This window comes from Bactrocera latifrons, unplaced genomic scaffold (genome assembly GCF_001853355.1).
Source record: "Bactrocera latifrons isolate USDA-ARS-PBARC rearing strain unplaced genomic scaffold, ASM185335v1 scaffold_295, whole genome shotgun sequence".
NCBI classification, from domain to species: Eukaryota; Metazoa; Arthropoda; class Insecta; order Diptera; family Tephritidae; genus Bactrocera; species Bactrocera latifrons.
Window position 1 is genome coordinate 149,580 of NW_017536574.1, and position 13,307 is coordinate 162,886.

At 33.9% G+C, this 13,307-nt stretch overlaps 1 protein-coding gene across 10 annotated transcripts in view; it reads left to right on the forward strand.

The window, feature by feature from the left end:
- The window catches only part of LOC108970275 (protein unc-79 homolog), a 30,659-nt gene that overhangs the window by 9,624 nt on the left and 7,728 nt on the right, over positions 1-13,307 (forward strand). For 3 of the 10 annotated variants that reach the window (XM_018935564.1, XM_018935566.1, XM_018935565.1), the window contains exons 14-21: positions 811-867; positions 3,225-3,304; positions 4,965-5,027; positions 8,176-8,284; positions 9,656-9,873; positions 9,942-10,090; positions 10,167-10,900; positions 10,973-11,050. In XM_018935564.1, the coding sequence (XP_018791109.1) occupies positions 811-867; positions 3,225-3,304; positions 4,965-5,027; positions 8,176-8,284; positions 9,656-9,873; positions 9,942-10,090; positions 10,167-10,900; positions 10,973-11,050 (1,488 nt within the window). The remainder of the gene's footprint in view (positions 1-810; positions 868-3,224; positions 3,305-4,964; positions 5,028-8,175; positions 8,285-9,655; positions 9,874-9,941; positions 10,091-10,166; positions 10,901-10,972; positions 11,051-13,307) is intronic. The other 7 variants (XM_018935568.1, XM_018935573.1, XM_018935569.1 and 4 more) reach the window with 4 other exon arrangements.

Here is a 13,307-nt window from a genome sequence, read left to right on the forward strand (position 1 = left end):
ATAGTAAGTGTGTATTAAATGTATTGGATAACCTCACGCTCGGTAGTTTTGTACTCGTTTAATTGTATTTCAAATTATACCATCCATAATTGCAAGTCAATTAAAATCGTTCAGCCACATGTGGTTGAGTTAAAATGAATCTAAAATAAACTTTAAAATATTTAATAAATTAAAGATATTTTAAATAGTATAACATTAAATTTACCCTAGCCACCCTAGAATTTGCACCCTGTATGCTTTCAAGTATATACATACATAAAAATTTGCAGTTTCTTTACAAAATATTAAATCACGTGATCCAAAATACTTACAATTCTCACAGTGCAAAGAACTTTAAGCCATTCTAACAACTTTATCTACTTGATATATGCATTCACCAAAATTTACGATTTGAAACACAACAAAAATTTTCTAAAATATTTTACAATAAATAATTATCACTTCAAAGCAATGAACGCAATTATAAGTACTTATATATAATATTATATATAAATATTTTTTTTTTTTGTACAGACAACTCAACATTAAAATTGTTTACCTCACTTTGTTATTATGTATCTTGTATCTCTATCTCTCTATCTTTCTATCTCTCTCCTTATCAACAAACGCGTACTCTGAACTCTAACTGTCTGTGCTCTCGCCTCATTATATTATACCTACGCCCTCCCAACACTGCGTGCCACTTTTTAACTCTACTAATATGTACAACAACTATTACTACTACAACAACAACAACAACAATAATCACAAAAAATAAATAAAATGATACTAATTCTTTTACATAAACTTTTGCTCATCCAAATCCTTAAGACATCTTAAAGCTAGATCAATTCTTTTCAGACGATGGGAAGATTATAATTATGGCAGGTGAAGCATCCCAGCATTCAACCAGCATTCACGTATTCCTATACTATACGTTTTTTCTACCTTACTCTACTCTACTACAGCTATTACTTAATTACATAATACTTTCGTTTATGATTGATTTTTGATAAGTAATTTTTGAATTTTTTCAATGAAGCTAATGTTTAAACAAAAAAAACTTTAAATAGTTTTCTAAACACCAAAAACTAAACAAACAAGAACACCGTAAAGTGACAGATTTGTCACGAGCAAACGAAACTGCGCACATTTGGCAACACTGTAACTCTCACACTGAAATAAATAGGACCCATGAAACACTCGCTTATTAGATGGTAGTTTTCACTGAAATAATGTTTTTTTAGAAATCCAACTTTTTTGATAGAATTTTAGATAATTAAAAGATGTTTAAAAGTTGATAATTTAGGGTCTTGAATCGCTCGTTATGATAAACATTTTCAAACACACAAATCTTTATCGAATTTTCTTACTCAGAAACAGTGATTTCTTTACTTAAATATCAGGTAATATAAATGAAGGCTAACAGCTTGATCATATCCCCAAATCTGTTAACTTATATTTTGATTTAAAGTACTATCCAATGCCATCCCGTCATCAACATCTAAAAGTAACTTTTCTTCAATACACCTGTTGAAAGGCCCATGGAATGTGATCCTCTTTCTCTACACATTTCCTTGTTTTCTATGCGAAAATGGCTTTGAATAAAAAGTTGATAATTTCAAAGGTACTGCAACTATTGATTACTTTGGAAGTGATAACTCTATTTCTTTTCTGAAAATCCTCATAAACGTAATAAAAACATCAACTCATCCTCTAACGATATATTTTTAATCGAATATCGATTAAAAACTTTCATTTACTGTTATTTCATTGTAAGTACTTCCGAGTTTACTTCCGACATTTCAGACCCAAGATTTTTGGTTTCAGCCTAAAATTGTTTTCCTTTATCAACTGGAAAACGGCTCGACAGATTTGGTAAATTTAAAGGATTTTATTTGGATTCTTAAGGGACGGCATATATTCTCTTCCGCAATATGTTCATCTACTCACAACTCGGTGCACTTATGACATAAAACTCGTGTCACCATTTGCTAACTAACAAACCTTCAACAAGTTTAAATCAAGAAAACAGCGATACATCAAACCAAATGATTTTCGCGATATTTTTTATGATTCTCAGGCTTAAAACCGCGTGAAAATATTTATGCATTTTACTATAAGTTTTGAAGGTTTTGAAGCAAATTAAAAAAACATATAGGCAAGTAGCAATTTACAGAGGTCTCTGCTAAAAGTGGCCATTTTAAACTGTTAAGTTTCACCTATTAAAAGAGGGGGGTATATACAATGGTGTCACTTCGTTGCAAGCTGTTATATTTTCGCTAAGTTTTCAGCCGCTATTCTCCCACTTGTAAACTACTCTCAAAGGCCTCATGGATCTAATTATAAATATGGGGATAAAAGTACGTAACATGGATACAAATCGTGATTGATCATTTGGTGTGCCTTTTTCTGTATTCGTTGTAAATATTTTTAATCAGTGTTTGGCGACATAGTAATTACTTACCAATGAAAGCATATCTACAGTGAACCCCATATACCACAGACATTCCCAAATTACAGAAAAGCACAAATATACTTGCATATAGTACACACAATAGTACAAACATCGAATTTCCAATGCATGTGTAATTAGTCAAAAGCTCATTTATATAATATTTTGCTGTATTTCCTTTGAAAATAAGTAATTACGAAGTCATGTTCATAAGTTTTTGAACCGTTAGCTTTGAATAACGCTTTAAATTGATTTTGTTTTCTTTTTTTTACTATAAACTACTATTAAGAAATAGTTGCATGAGCCGCAGCCAACCACTGCGACGCCCCTTGCTCGTCTTAATTTTTCATACTTAAATTAACATAAAATCTGTTTTACGTAAGCGAGTGGCAAAAGAATGCTCAACTCGGCTAATTTTTTCCGGAAAGTTGTTGAGAATTTTTGTGACAGTTATTTCACATTTTTCTACTATTGTATAACATTATATTATTTTACCAAACTCGCTGCACTGTATAGAAATAGCTGAGTTTATGTGTTTGCTATGCAAACATTTTTATTATTTTAGCAAGTGTTCTTTTGCCGCTCGCTTACCGAAGAGCAGAGCTATAAAAGAAACCCCGTCCAGATTGCAACCCTACGTGTAAGATAAGTTCAGCCTTTAGTATGCCCTGTGTATTCGAGTTTTGATTTCAATGATAAAATACGCAAATTTCTACAAATTCATTAAGCTAATATATAATATTTGTTTCTCGTTTTTCGTAATTGTTGACTTGCCGACCGGGTTGCATAGGACCGGTGCCAGTAGCAGTGCCACAGCCGGAACCACACTCCGTAGGCGGTGTACTCGTTCATATGCCACACGTTTGCTCCGTATGTATACATGAAAAACAATAACAAAAAAAATACAACAACAACAAAACTAAAGCAAAATACAACAATGGTATAAGTATTTGCATAACAAAAACAATAACAGGCATACAAATATATTTATGAACTATTGCATACCATACACTTTTGCATATATTTTTATATACTGATTATGTTCCGTTTTTATACTTGAAGGATGCGTTCATGTTAATTTGACGTGTTTGAGCATTATTAAAGTTAACACTTTGATTAAAAAATAAAAAATATATATATATATATATATTATATAATAATATTATTAAGTAAAAAGATGACTAAGTACAGTATGTATTCGTTATATTGAATAATGCGTTTGACACTTGTTGTTTAACTTTTTAGTTTGAAGTTGCATTACAGCAGAAGTTTGTTGAAAAAAGTTTCCAAGTTGCATTACAGATTTATTCATACATATATTGTAAACGATTATTAAACGGTATTTATAATACATACAAGCAACGCTGCATATTTACATTTTTATTGATTTTTATTTTCATCATACATTTTGGCAAGCGAGCTCACAATACTGTTCGTATATACAAAGAAACGAAAATAATTGAAGACACAATGTATGTTTGTATGTTCGCATGCCATCCCTGCAGTGAAATGAACTAGTTACAAACCACTTCCATTACAGCCAATATGAATCGCAAGTCTAAGATTTCAACCTAAAAGAGTACAGTTAGAAATGTAACGACCCTAACATAAACAAAAGAACCCGGCAAAAGTATTAGCTGAAGCTTTTAGTTTGATTTCAGTAAATTGTGAGTTACCCCATGTACCCCGAGTTTCCTCGGGTAAAAAACAATAATTTTTCAACAATTTTTCATTTTCATATAAAAAACATATATACCTGTTTTTTTGAGGTAAAATATTGGATACTATTTCTGAATAAAATTAGTTACTAAATTAACAAAATATATGTTTTTATAAAAAAGTAAAGTTAGTTTTACAAAAGTCGAATAAATTTAACGTATATCCCATAGCAAAGCTGAGAAAAAAATCGTTAATGTTAGGCCAACTAGTTATTTTTATAATGAAAGACTTTTTTTTCGTATATGCAAATGTTTAAAGGTACTTTATTCCAAAATTGAAATTTTGAAAATTAATAAAACTAACTTAAATACAAAAATTTTCATATTGAGTAGAAATGAAAAAGGACATATCAAAGAGCGCACGAAGAAATAAATTTTAATGCAAATTTTAGATGTCATGAAGCAAAAGTTACCCGAAAATTCAAAGTTTATTCGGCAAATAGTTTCGGGGATATCAGCGCGTTCATAATCTTTTATAGCTCATTTTTTTCTAAACTAATTAGTTTTCAACCAGAAATACCTCAGTTTAATTTAGAATTTTAGAACTAGTTAGATCTAGCACGGGATAATACACAGAAATCAGACCAGTTGTTTTCAAAACAGTTCACCTTCAATCCAAAATCTAATCACATACTAATCGTATCTTATTGATACCCTGTGCTTTCAATTTGTGCTTTCATTGCAGGGATACATACATAAATGTTTTTTTTATTACTTTCTCGCAGTAAAAACAAAATTATGGTTAACTTTCCGATGATTAAAAATTTAAATAAATATAATTTAAACTTATTTTATTTCGTATACTTTTTTAGAATAACGATAATGGGCATTCAGTTGATAGTATTGAATTGAGAAAAGTTCACGCCACAGACGAGGTACTTTGTGCATACGAAAATTCGATGAAAAATAACTCAAAAAATTATCGATAAAATAGTTCGATTAATGTTTGCTTACAAAATTATTATTACATATAATTAAAATTATTAAATTGTTTATAAACAAATTATTATTATTTTTTTTTTTTTTTTACATGAAAAAAAATATTTTTTGTTTATCGTTGTTGTAAAGCGATTAAGGTTCATGCCTACCAGAATTTAAAAACAAATAACCACGAAAAAAGGCTATTAGATTCTATGTTACCTGTATATATACCAAACTTCTATGTATGTCTGAACATAGTTATATACGCGTACTACATTAATAAATATATATAAACTATAAAAACAAAATTATTTTCATAAGTCACACCATATAGTCTAATAACTACTACGGCTAAAGTCTTTTAAGACTTATTTGTTGCCGTCAGACATTGTATGTGTTGATTTATTTATTTCTTATTCTTTCATTATATTCTGAAAAAGACTAGATAACTTAGATAAATATTGAGTTGTGCTTTTGTAATTTAATATCTAAAAGTTTAGTTATATTATCTAGAACTTAGGAGTTGATTATTTTATTTATGTATTTTTTGTCATCCAGCGTCATCAGTCGAACATTGCAATGTTTAATGTTTTTTGTAAATAATACATAATGTAACTAAAAAACACTTCAATTTATCACCGTCTCTACTTTGGTTTGACTTATATGGGTCCATACACTAGATAGTGTGTTTAGTAACTACGTTTTTAAGGACTCTTTGAAAGAGTACAAGTACAATATACTTCCCTCTAATTTGTGTGGCAACAATGCCTAGTAGTTTTACTCAGAAATGTGATTTTACTCAAGTTTTGCTAACAACTACTTATTGTCCAAGAAACGTTTACCGGCAGATTTGTTGTCCTATGATTTTCGAACCTAATTAAAACTGTACTCAAACTATGATTAAACCTCAAACTCAATTTTTGTCTATGTGTTTAAAAAATACACATTTTTTTATAATTATATTTCTGAAATTCATCGACAGTTTTGACAGTTTAAATTGTTTTTATTACTGCACTTGCTTTGTGTTACCCATAAAGCCCTCAAAGGTGGATCCTCATCGATCGACGAAACCTTTTGTGATTACCACAAATTTACTAAGGCGGTTAATTTCAAACCCAACAACTTCATTAAGTTCGATAAAGGTATGTCTACCGAGATATTGTAATCTCAGTCTAACACAAGCTGAGCATTAGAGAAAGAAGTGCCAAGATTACTCCACCTCGTCTTCCTACATACAGTTCTGGCAAAGTGCATCCGATAGAATATTTAGCCGCGCCGCCTGTAATCCCATTGGGCAGTCTCCAGTTAGAACTCTTGTAATTGGGGCAAGATTGACTTTGCTAATAGCAGAAGTGCCAGAAGGATTTCGCACTCGCATAAGTTCTGGTTATTGACCAGCGCATGCTGAGCTCACTGGTGGTCCTAAGGTCCAACGCCAGAACGCAAGCAGACATGGGAAAACCGATTCGACTATACACGGATGAAATTGGGAAAGGATGCTCTCTCTAGCCAGCTCATCGGCTTTGTAGAGTTTAGCGATTCCGCTGAGACCGGGCGTCCATAGCAGTCTAATATGCAAGAAGTATGAAGCTATTGCTAAAGAGATCATGATAGGAAATCAACCCAGCTATAAAAATAATTGATATTAACGTGATTCGAAGAAAACGCCAGATTGACCAGTTTTGTCTTTATTTTTTTATACTTACGAAAATATTTTGACATGTTTTGTTTACTACCCAAATTTTTATGTAGAAGTTATTTCTTTCCAAAAAAGTTAGTAAAAATTTTCCCGTTTCACTTTTGTACTAAGTTAAAACAAATTTCGCATATAAATTGGTTTTGAGAATATTGAGTATCTTGGAAGGACTACTTTTTAAGTATATACGTTTTCAACGATCTTCTCTGATTAATATCTTTTTTTTTTTACTGAATGTAAAATATCAAATATTTTTAACATTATAAATTGAAGCTATACATTTAATAAATAACCTCACATTGGTCTAAAAGAAAACTTCTCCCAAAAAGTTACTTAAAAATTTCTTCAGTTAAATTCGTATCTACGAAATATCTCTTCGACAAAATAGTAACATAGTAGTAACATAGTTCTTTTGGAAATTAAAACTGGTTTTCAAGCATTCACTTAGTACCGAATACCTCAGAGCGATCATTGAATAACTTCGAGTTTTTTTTAAATACTTTCGAACCCTCTTAAGTACTTTTGAGTGTGTTTGAGTATCGATTATTTTGGGCTACTAAAGTTTCGATTACTTTGAGTAATTTTAATTCCGATACTGTTAAAAAAGGCTTGGTAGATTATAACGTTATACACATAAATACAAATCCAAGAACAATTAATTATTTTTGTTAGCAAAAAATATTAACTATTGTATACAAATAGTTTTGTTTTTGTAAATAGGTTTTTAATCAAATTTTTACTAATGGCTTCGCAACGTTATTTGTTAATTAGTTAGTTTTTTTTTTTCTAAAATTTATATATTTCACTATCTCAAAGTACTTTGTATGTGTGTGAATTACAAAAACCAAGTATTTAATTAATTGTAAAATACATTAAATAATACGAAAAAAATATTTAAAAATCTTTAAAAAGCAAAATAAATGTAAATAATTATCGTTTTCATTTATAGATTTTAATTTTTTCAATATTTGTTTTTTTTTTTGTTTTTATAAATGTTAGCATGTCAAACGGAGAAATGTTCATTGTACAGCACCAACAACACCAAATGTATTTAAATGCAATAATATTCATGTTCCAAACATTTATTGCACAATTTCTTTTTGTTCACGGTTATTTATATTCAAATGTATATTATGACCATTTTTTATTTTGTCTCCTACGAATTTTTCTTAAAATGCTGTCATTAAAGTTTTTGTGGATATACACATTATAGTGTCACAAACGACTAAAAAAAACAATATTCGTTACGTTCAAATTTTCTGTGGTCTTGTCTATATGTGAATGTATAACAGCTGTATATAATCTCCAACAAAGATGTATATAGATTCTGAGCTCTGTTCCTCACCAAGTTGAAAAGAGAATATACAGTTTTTGTTTTAATTTTTGGTTTTTAACAAACAATTTAGATTATGACCGCAACAGTGGAAACAGTTTCTGAACAATTGGACTTAGCTTCCATCCTGCCGGCGGATAGAGCTATAGCACGCTCTATAACGCTCTCCGATGCGGATGTTGGTGAGTTCTAAACTAGGAACACGCACACGCCTCAGACACTCAAACACACTCACAAAGAGAGATATAGAAAGCGAGATATACATATATAGTAGAAAAGCATATTATAGAGAACACATTTTTAATTGCAGACACAAAGTGAGCAAATAGAGATACAAAATTGTAAATAGGCCTTTTAGGCATATACTACTTGAACCACTTTTGTTTTATTCAAAATTATTCTCAATCCGATACTTAACTTTACTTACTAGTAGGCATATATCTTAAGTCTTAAAATTTAATAAGACAATGGATTTTTTGAACCCCCATAAGGGAATTGACAGGCAAGTTGTGGCCCTGAAATGTTAATATCTTTACTTTAAAAGCTGAGGTATGGGTATGTTAAGCTCTAGATCTCAACAGGTTCACAAGTGACAACCCTTATCAATCCTCAAATACATGATGGGGACTGTAATTTCTCCTGCAGCTTCTTCGAATACACAGTTTACCTAAATTTAGTAAAAAAAAAATTCTATGTATATGTGTTATATTAGGTTGTTATAAAAGTCTTGCGGTATTTTCGCTAGTTGGCGCTGAGAGCGCGTAGTTCTAGTTTCAGTCATCGCATCTGTCATGCTATACCTTTTTGGAAAGCTCATTTCCCGCGCTAACACGTGTTTGATTGATTGTCGTTTCTTTTAAGTCGTTCGTGAGTTATAGCGTCGAAAATATGGAGCAAAATAAAGAGAAAATACGGCATTTTTTACAGTACTACGACGATAAAGGCAAAAATGCATCTCAAGCCGCCAATAAAATTTGTGCAGTTTATGGACCCGATACAGTTTCCACTTCCACCGCACAACGATGGCTTCAACGTTTTCGTTCTGGTGTAGAGTTGGTCGAAGATGCGCCACTCTCCGTAAGGCCTGTCGTCGAAAATTGCGATAAAATCGCTGAATTGGTCGAAAGACACCGGCATAGTAGCAGCCGTAGCATCGGTCAAGAGCTGGGCATGAGTCATCAAACCGTTATAAAATAAAAATAAAATAAATAAATAAAAAATACCGCAAGACTTGTTTGACAACCCATTGTTAGTTTGTTCGACCGGCACTATGTTGTGGGTCTAAATCCCAACAAAAAATAAAAAACCAAAATAGCAGAACATTTTTTCCAATAGCGTTCAGTGTTCGCAATTTGGCTTATAACTTTAAGGCAACTTCGTTTTTCGAGTAAAAGCGGGACTTTTGTCATCTCTCCTCTCTAGTTTTATGCCAACGCTCATTGAAAATTACACTCACCCTTATTACACGTGATGAAAACCGAAAAAGCATTACACATCATAATAATATAGTTTCGTCTGCGAATTAGTTGATACTCATCTCTCTCTCTTCACAGGTAGTGCCAATGTGAGCGTAACGAGAGCCTCAGTGCTTGGCGAAAATGGTGGAGCAAATGGCAGCACTGGTGGTGGTGCAGGTGAAAATGGTAGCGTATCCGATGAAGAGGAGGACGAAGAAGAGGGTGAAGATTTTTGGCATACTTCGGTTGGTAAATTTAAATTTACATTGGATCAACTCCCACAAACACTACAGTATATACACCAACTATTAACTGTGAGTCGAAAATTTTTCACTCGGTTTTTGAATGAAATGTTTAGTAATTTCTTCTGATCCATATTTAGGAAATCCCTACAATAAAGAAACCTGAAATTCTGTATTACGTTCTACAATGTTTAAATGTAATGGCACTTCATGGCGACGCTCTAGCTAAAGCCGCACGTGAACACCGCGGCTTCTTCATATGGTGTCAGGAAAATTTACTGATTAAGAAGTGAGTTAATATATATACTTCTAGAGTACTTTTCAAAGAAGTGCAAGAAATTCTAATTCTCTCTCGTTTTTTCCAGCCTCTGGGGGCTGTGCAACGCCGAGCATTCTCACATCTGTCAAGCAAGCGTACCACTACTGCTACATTGTATCACACTCCCACTGGGCTCGGATGTATTTTGGCGTGTTGTGCAGGAAGCATTTCATGACACCGATTGGCGCATACGATTCACAGCAGTTGAGCGAGTTACCGTAATTACCCGTTTCATGGACTCGACCCCCTTGCGCACCGAAGTCGGATTACAGACGGCGCTCGCTACCGCATTTTGTCATCTGATCGCCAGCATGGACGACATTAATGTGTATGTGGCGCAGCGGGCGACCCTCTATATTGGCACCATACATGACACGGCAATTCGGTCACTCCTCTTTTGCTTAGAATCGCAATTCGATTTGTTTATCGTGGACCGGCCAGTGGTGTTGCAATCCGTTTATCAGTTACACAACTCACTTTCGGATCGAAAAATCCTCAACTGGGAGTTCTTTTTGAATCGTTTCGATACGCTCTTTGTGGAGGCGCAAATAAATTTGGAGAAATGTGGTGGTATTTCATATTTGCGTGATTTACGTAATTCGGAGAATGGTAGTGAGGCGCTATCGTCTAAGATTTTGAAAGCGCGTGAGGCGTTGAGCCAATCAGACACCAGCGGTAGTATGGCAAAAACGCTAAGCGCCTCGTTTGGCACTAAATGGCCTTACAAGCGCACTATGTCTGCACCGGCAAGCATGATACCACGTCAGGACTCCAAATTTAGTAAGTACTAAAGTGAATAGTTAATTACAAATTGCGATTTGAAGGCTAAAGTATATTCTTTATTTAACACAGTGCCCGAAAAGGAGAAGATTTACAGTCGTCAAATATCGGCGCCCATACTCAAGCGGAAGACGTCACGTTTCGGTTTGGGTCAGTTTTTAGGCTCTAGTGGCAATCAAGCCAATGTTTCTAGTAATAGTTATGCAACCACCAGTCATCCACCCATACAACACCCCCGTGCCGGACACGCCCACTCTCATCCACATGCCTACCCTCACACCACACAACCCACAACATCCTCGAAACATCATTCCACAGCTGCTGCTGCCCCACAACCTTGCCCTTTACATAATCCCGCCACATCTACGTCACATAGCAATTTCTTCTTCTCCTCCAATTCACCATCCACTTCCACCAACACTTTTGTTGCGCATTTTGCGCATTTCACCGGTAGTAGTGCACATCCCCCACCAACATCACAACCACAATCTATAGCTACAATATCAACTTTAGCTTCCTCAGCATCTCATAGTCAGAGCCATCAGTATTTAGTACATTGCGTAGCGCCCACACCTAGTCAAACGTTCACAGCGCATAGTCCACTGCCGACGTTGCGGGAAGCAGAACTGCCGCAAACGAGCGTACAAATGTTGTCAACACAAAAGACGTCACTACCACCACACCAGCCGCATCACACCTCCTATCATTCACACTTTCAAAAGCATCCGTCCGCACCGAATTTGTTGCCACCGCCATCAGCAACATCGGTCCTCAGCCCCAGTCCCACAACGACCAATAATCCGTTCCTTCACTGCACTTGCGGTGGTGCTTCAGGCAGTGTTGGTGTTGGTGTTAGTGGTAGTGGCGCCACCGCCGTAAATGCGCCTACAACGGCATCGGCTCACCAAGGTAGGTTGTAGTGCATGCCGTCCCTTCCTCCGCTTCCCCCGTAACAGGCGGAATGCCACTGCGTTTAAGTAGTTTTTCATTTATGTTTCCTTTTTCTGATTGGCATTCGTTTTTGTCTTCGTTTTCTTGATTTTTAATTGGAATTATGCTGCGCAGAAGCTCGTGTTATGAGTGTGTCGTTCATATGAATTCGGCCATACTTCAGCATCACATTTTGCACATATTTTATCAAAGAAATGAATAAATTTTCAAATCCTTGGTCAGAAAACATCGTTTGATTGTGAGTTTTGAACGACATACACATACACACTGTCTCTACAATACTCCATGCAACCAAAATCGATGTTTCTATGTCACTATCTTCTCTGATGTATGCTGCCGCCCCTGTTCGTCATGAAAATCTTCAACTTTTAATCTGCATGCTATTTTTTATATGGCCGATGAACTGGCTTAAGTCCGCATTGTAAATATATGTATGTATTTCGTGTTCTTTGGTGTTACTTTGCTGAAGTAAAACACTACGATTGTCTTTAAAATCAAAACCTGGATCCCTACTCGTGCTCATGATATTTGCTCTCATGAATTCCTTTAACGCGTCTCAGGATTTTATCATGACAATAAGTCTCACTCTTGTAACCGCTTTGACTACTTTCGAACTGTTCCAACTTGCTCTGCCTAAACTGTGGTTATTATTATTATTATAGGTAAGGTCTATGATCTAGTGCGGCAAAAATATATATTTTTAATCGTGTTTTTTTTTTGTTTGAAGATACAAGCTTAGAATTCTGTTTATTGCATTTTTTACTCGTTGATCCAGGAAATTCTGTATACATACAAGTACATAGACATGTTATACAGACGGAATACTTGTTTTAGAAGGAATCTTCAACTTTATTTTTATAAAAAAAAAATATTAAAAACTAATCAATTTCTGCCAAACTATTTACAACTTATATCATAAGCCACATCTGAAACATTCATAGTAAATCTTCCATATACTGGTGCTATTCAAACCTGAGTGGACGTAAGCTCATATTCTAAAACTGATTCGCTGAGCTCCTGCATAGCCTTGCCAAACATTTACAGAAATATCTTTAATATTCTTTTGGTAGTAGTACCTTCCTTCTGTAGCTTTCAGGTTTTGAAAAGCGTACGGCGGACTAACTTTACGTTCTTAAGTTATGCCTACTATTTTTAGTTTTTATTTATATTTCAGCGTTATTTCGTTAACTTTTTGTTTCAAACAATATACACATATATTTGAGCTCTTTTTCCTATGATATCTTTATTTCTTCTACTTGGTGTTCTACAACTCATTAGTAAATGTCTCACCTCATATTCATAAGCATGTTTGATCTCATTTGGTGTCCAACGGTTTCAGTCCAAACTCGTATTAATCTTTAATTGTTGTACGAGTTTATTAATGTCACAATCTACCAACTTGATGTCGCCTTATCGCTATTTTGCTGAGGAGCTCAACCAGCTCGAAACTTTGAAT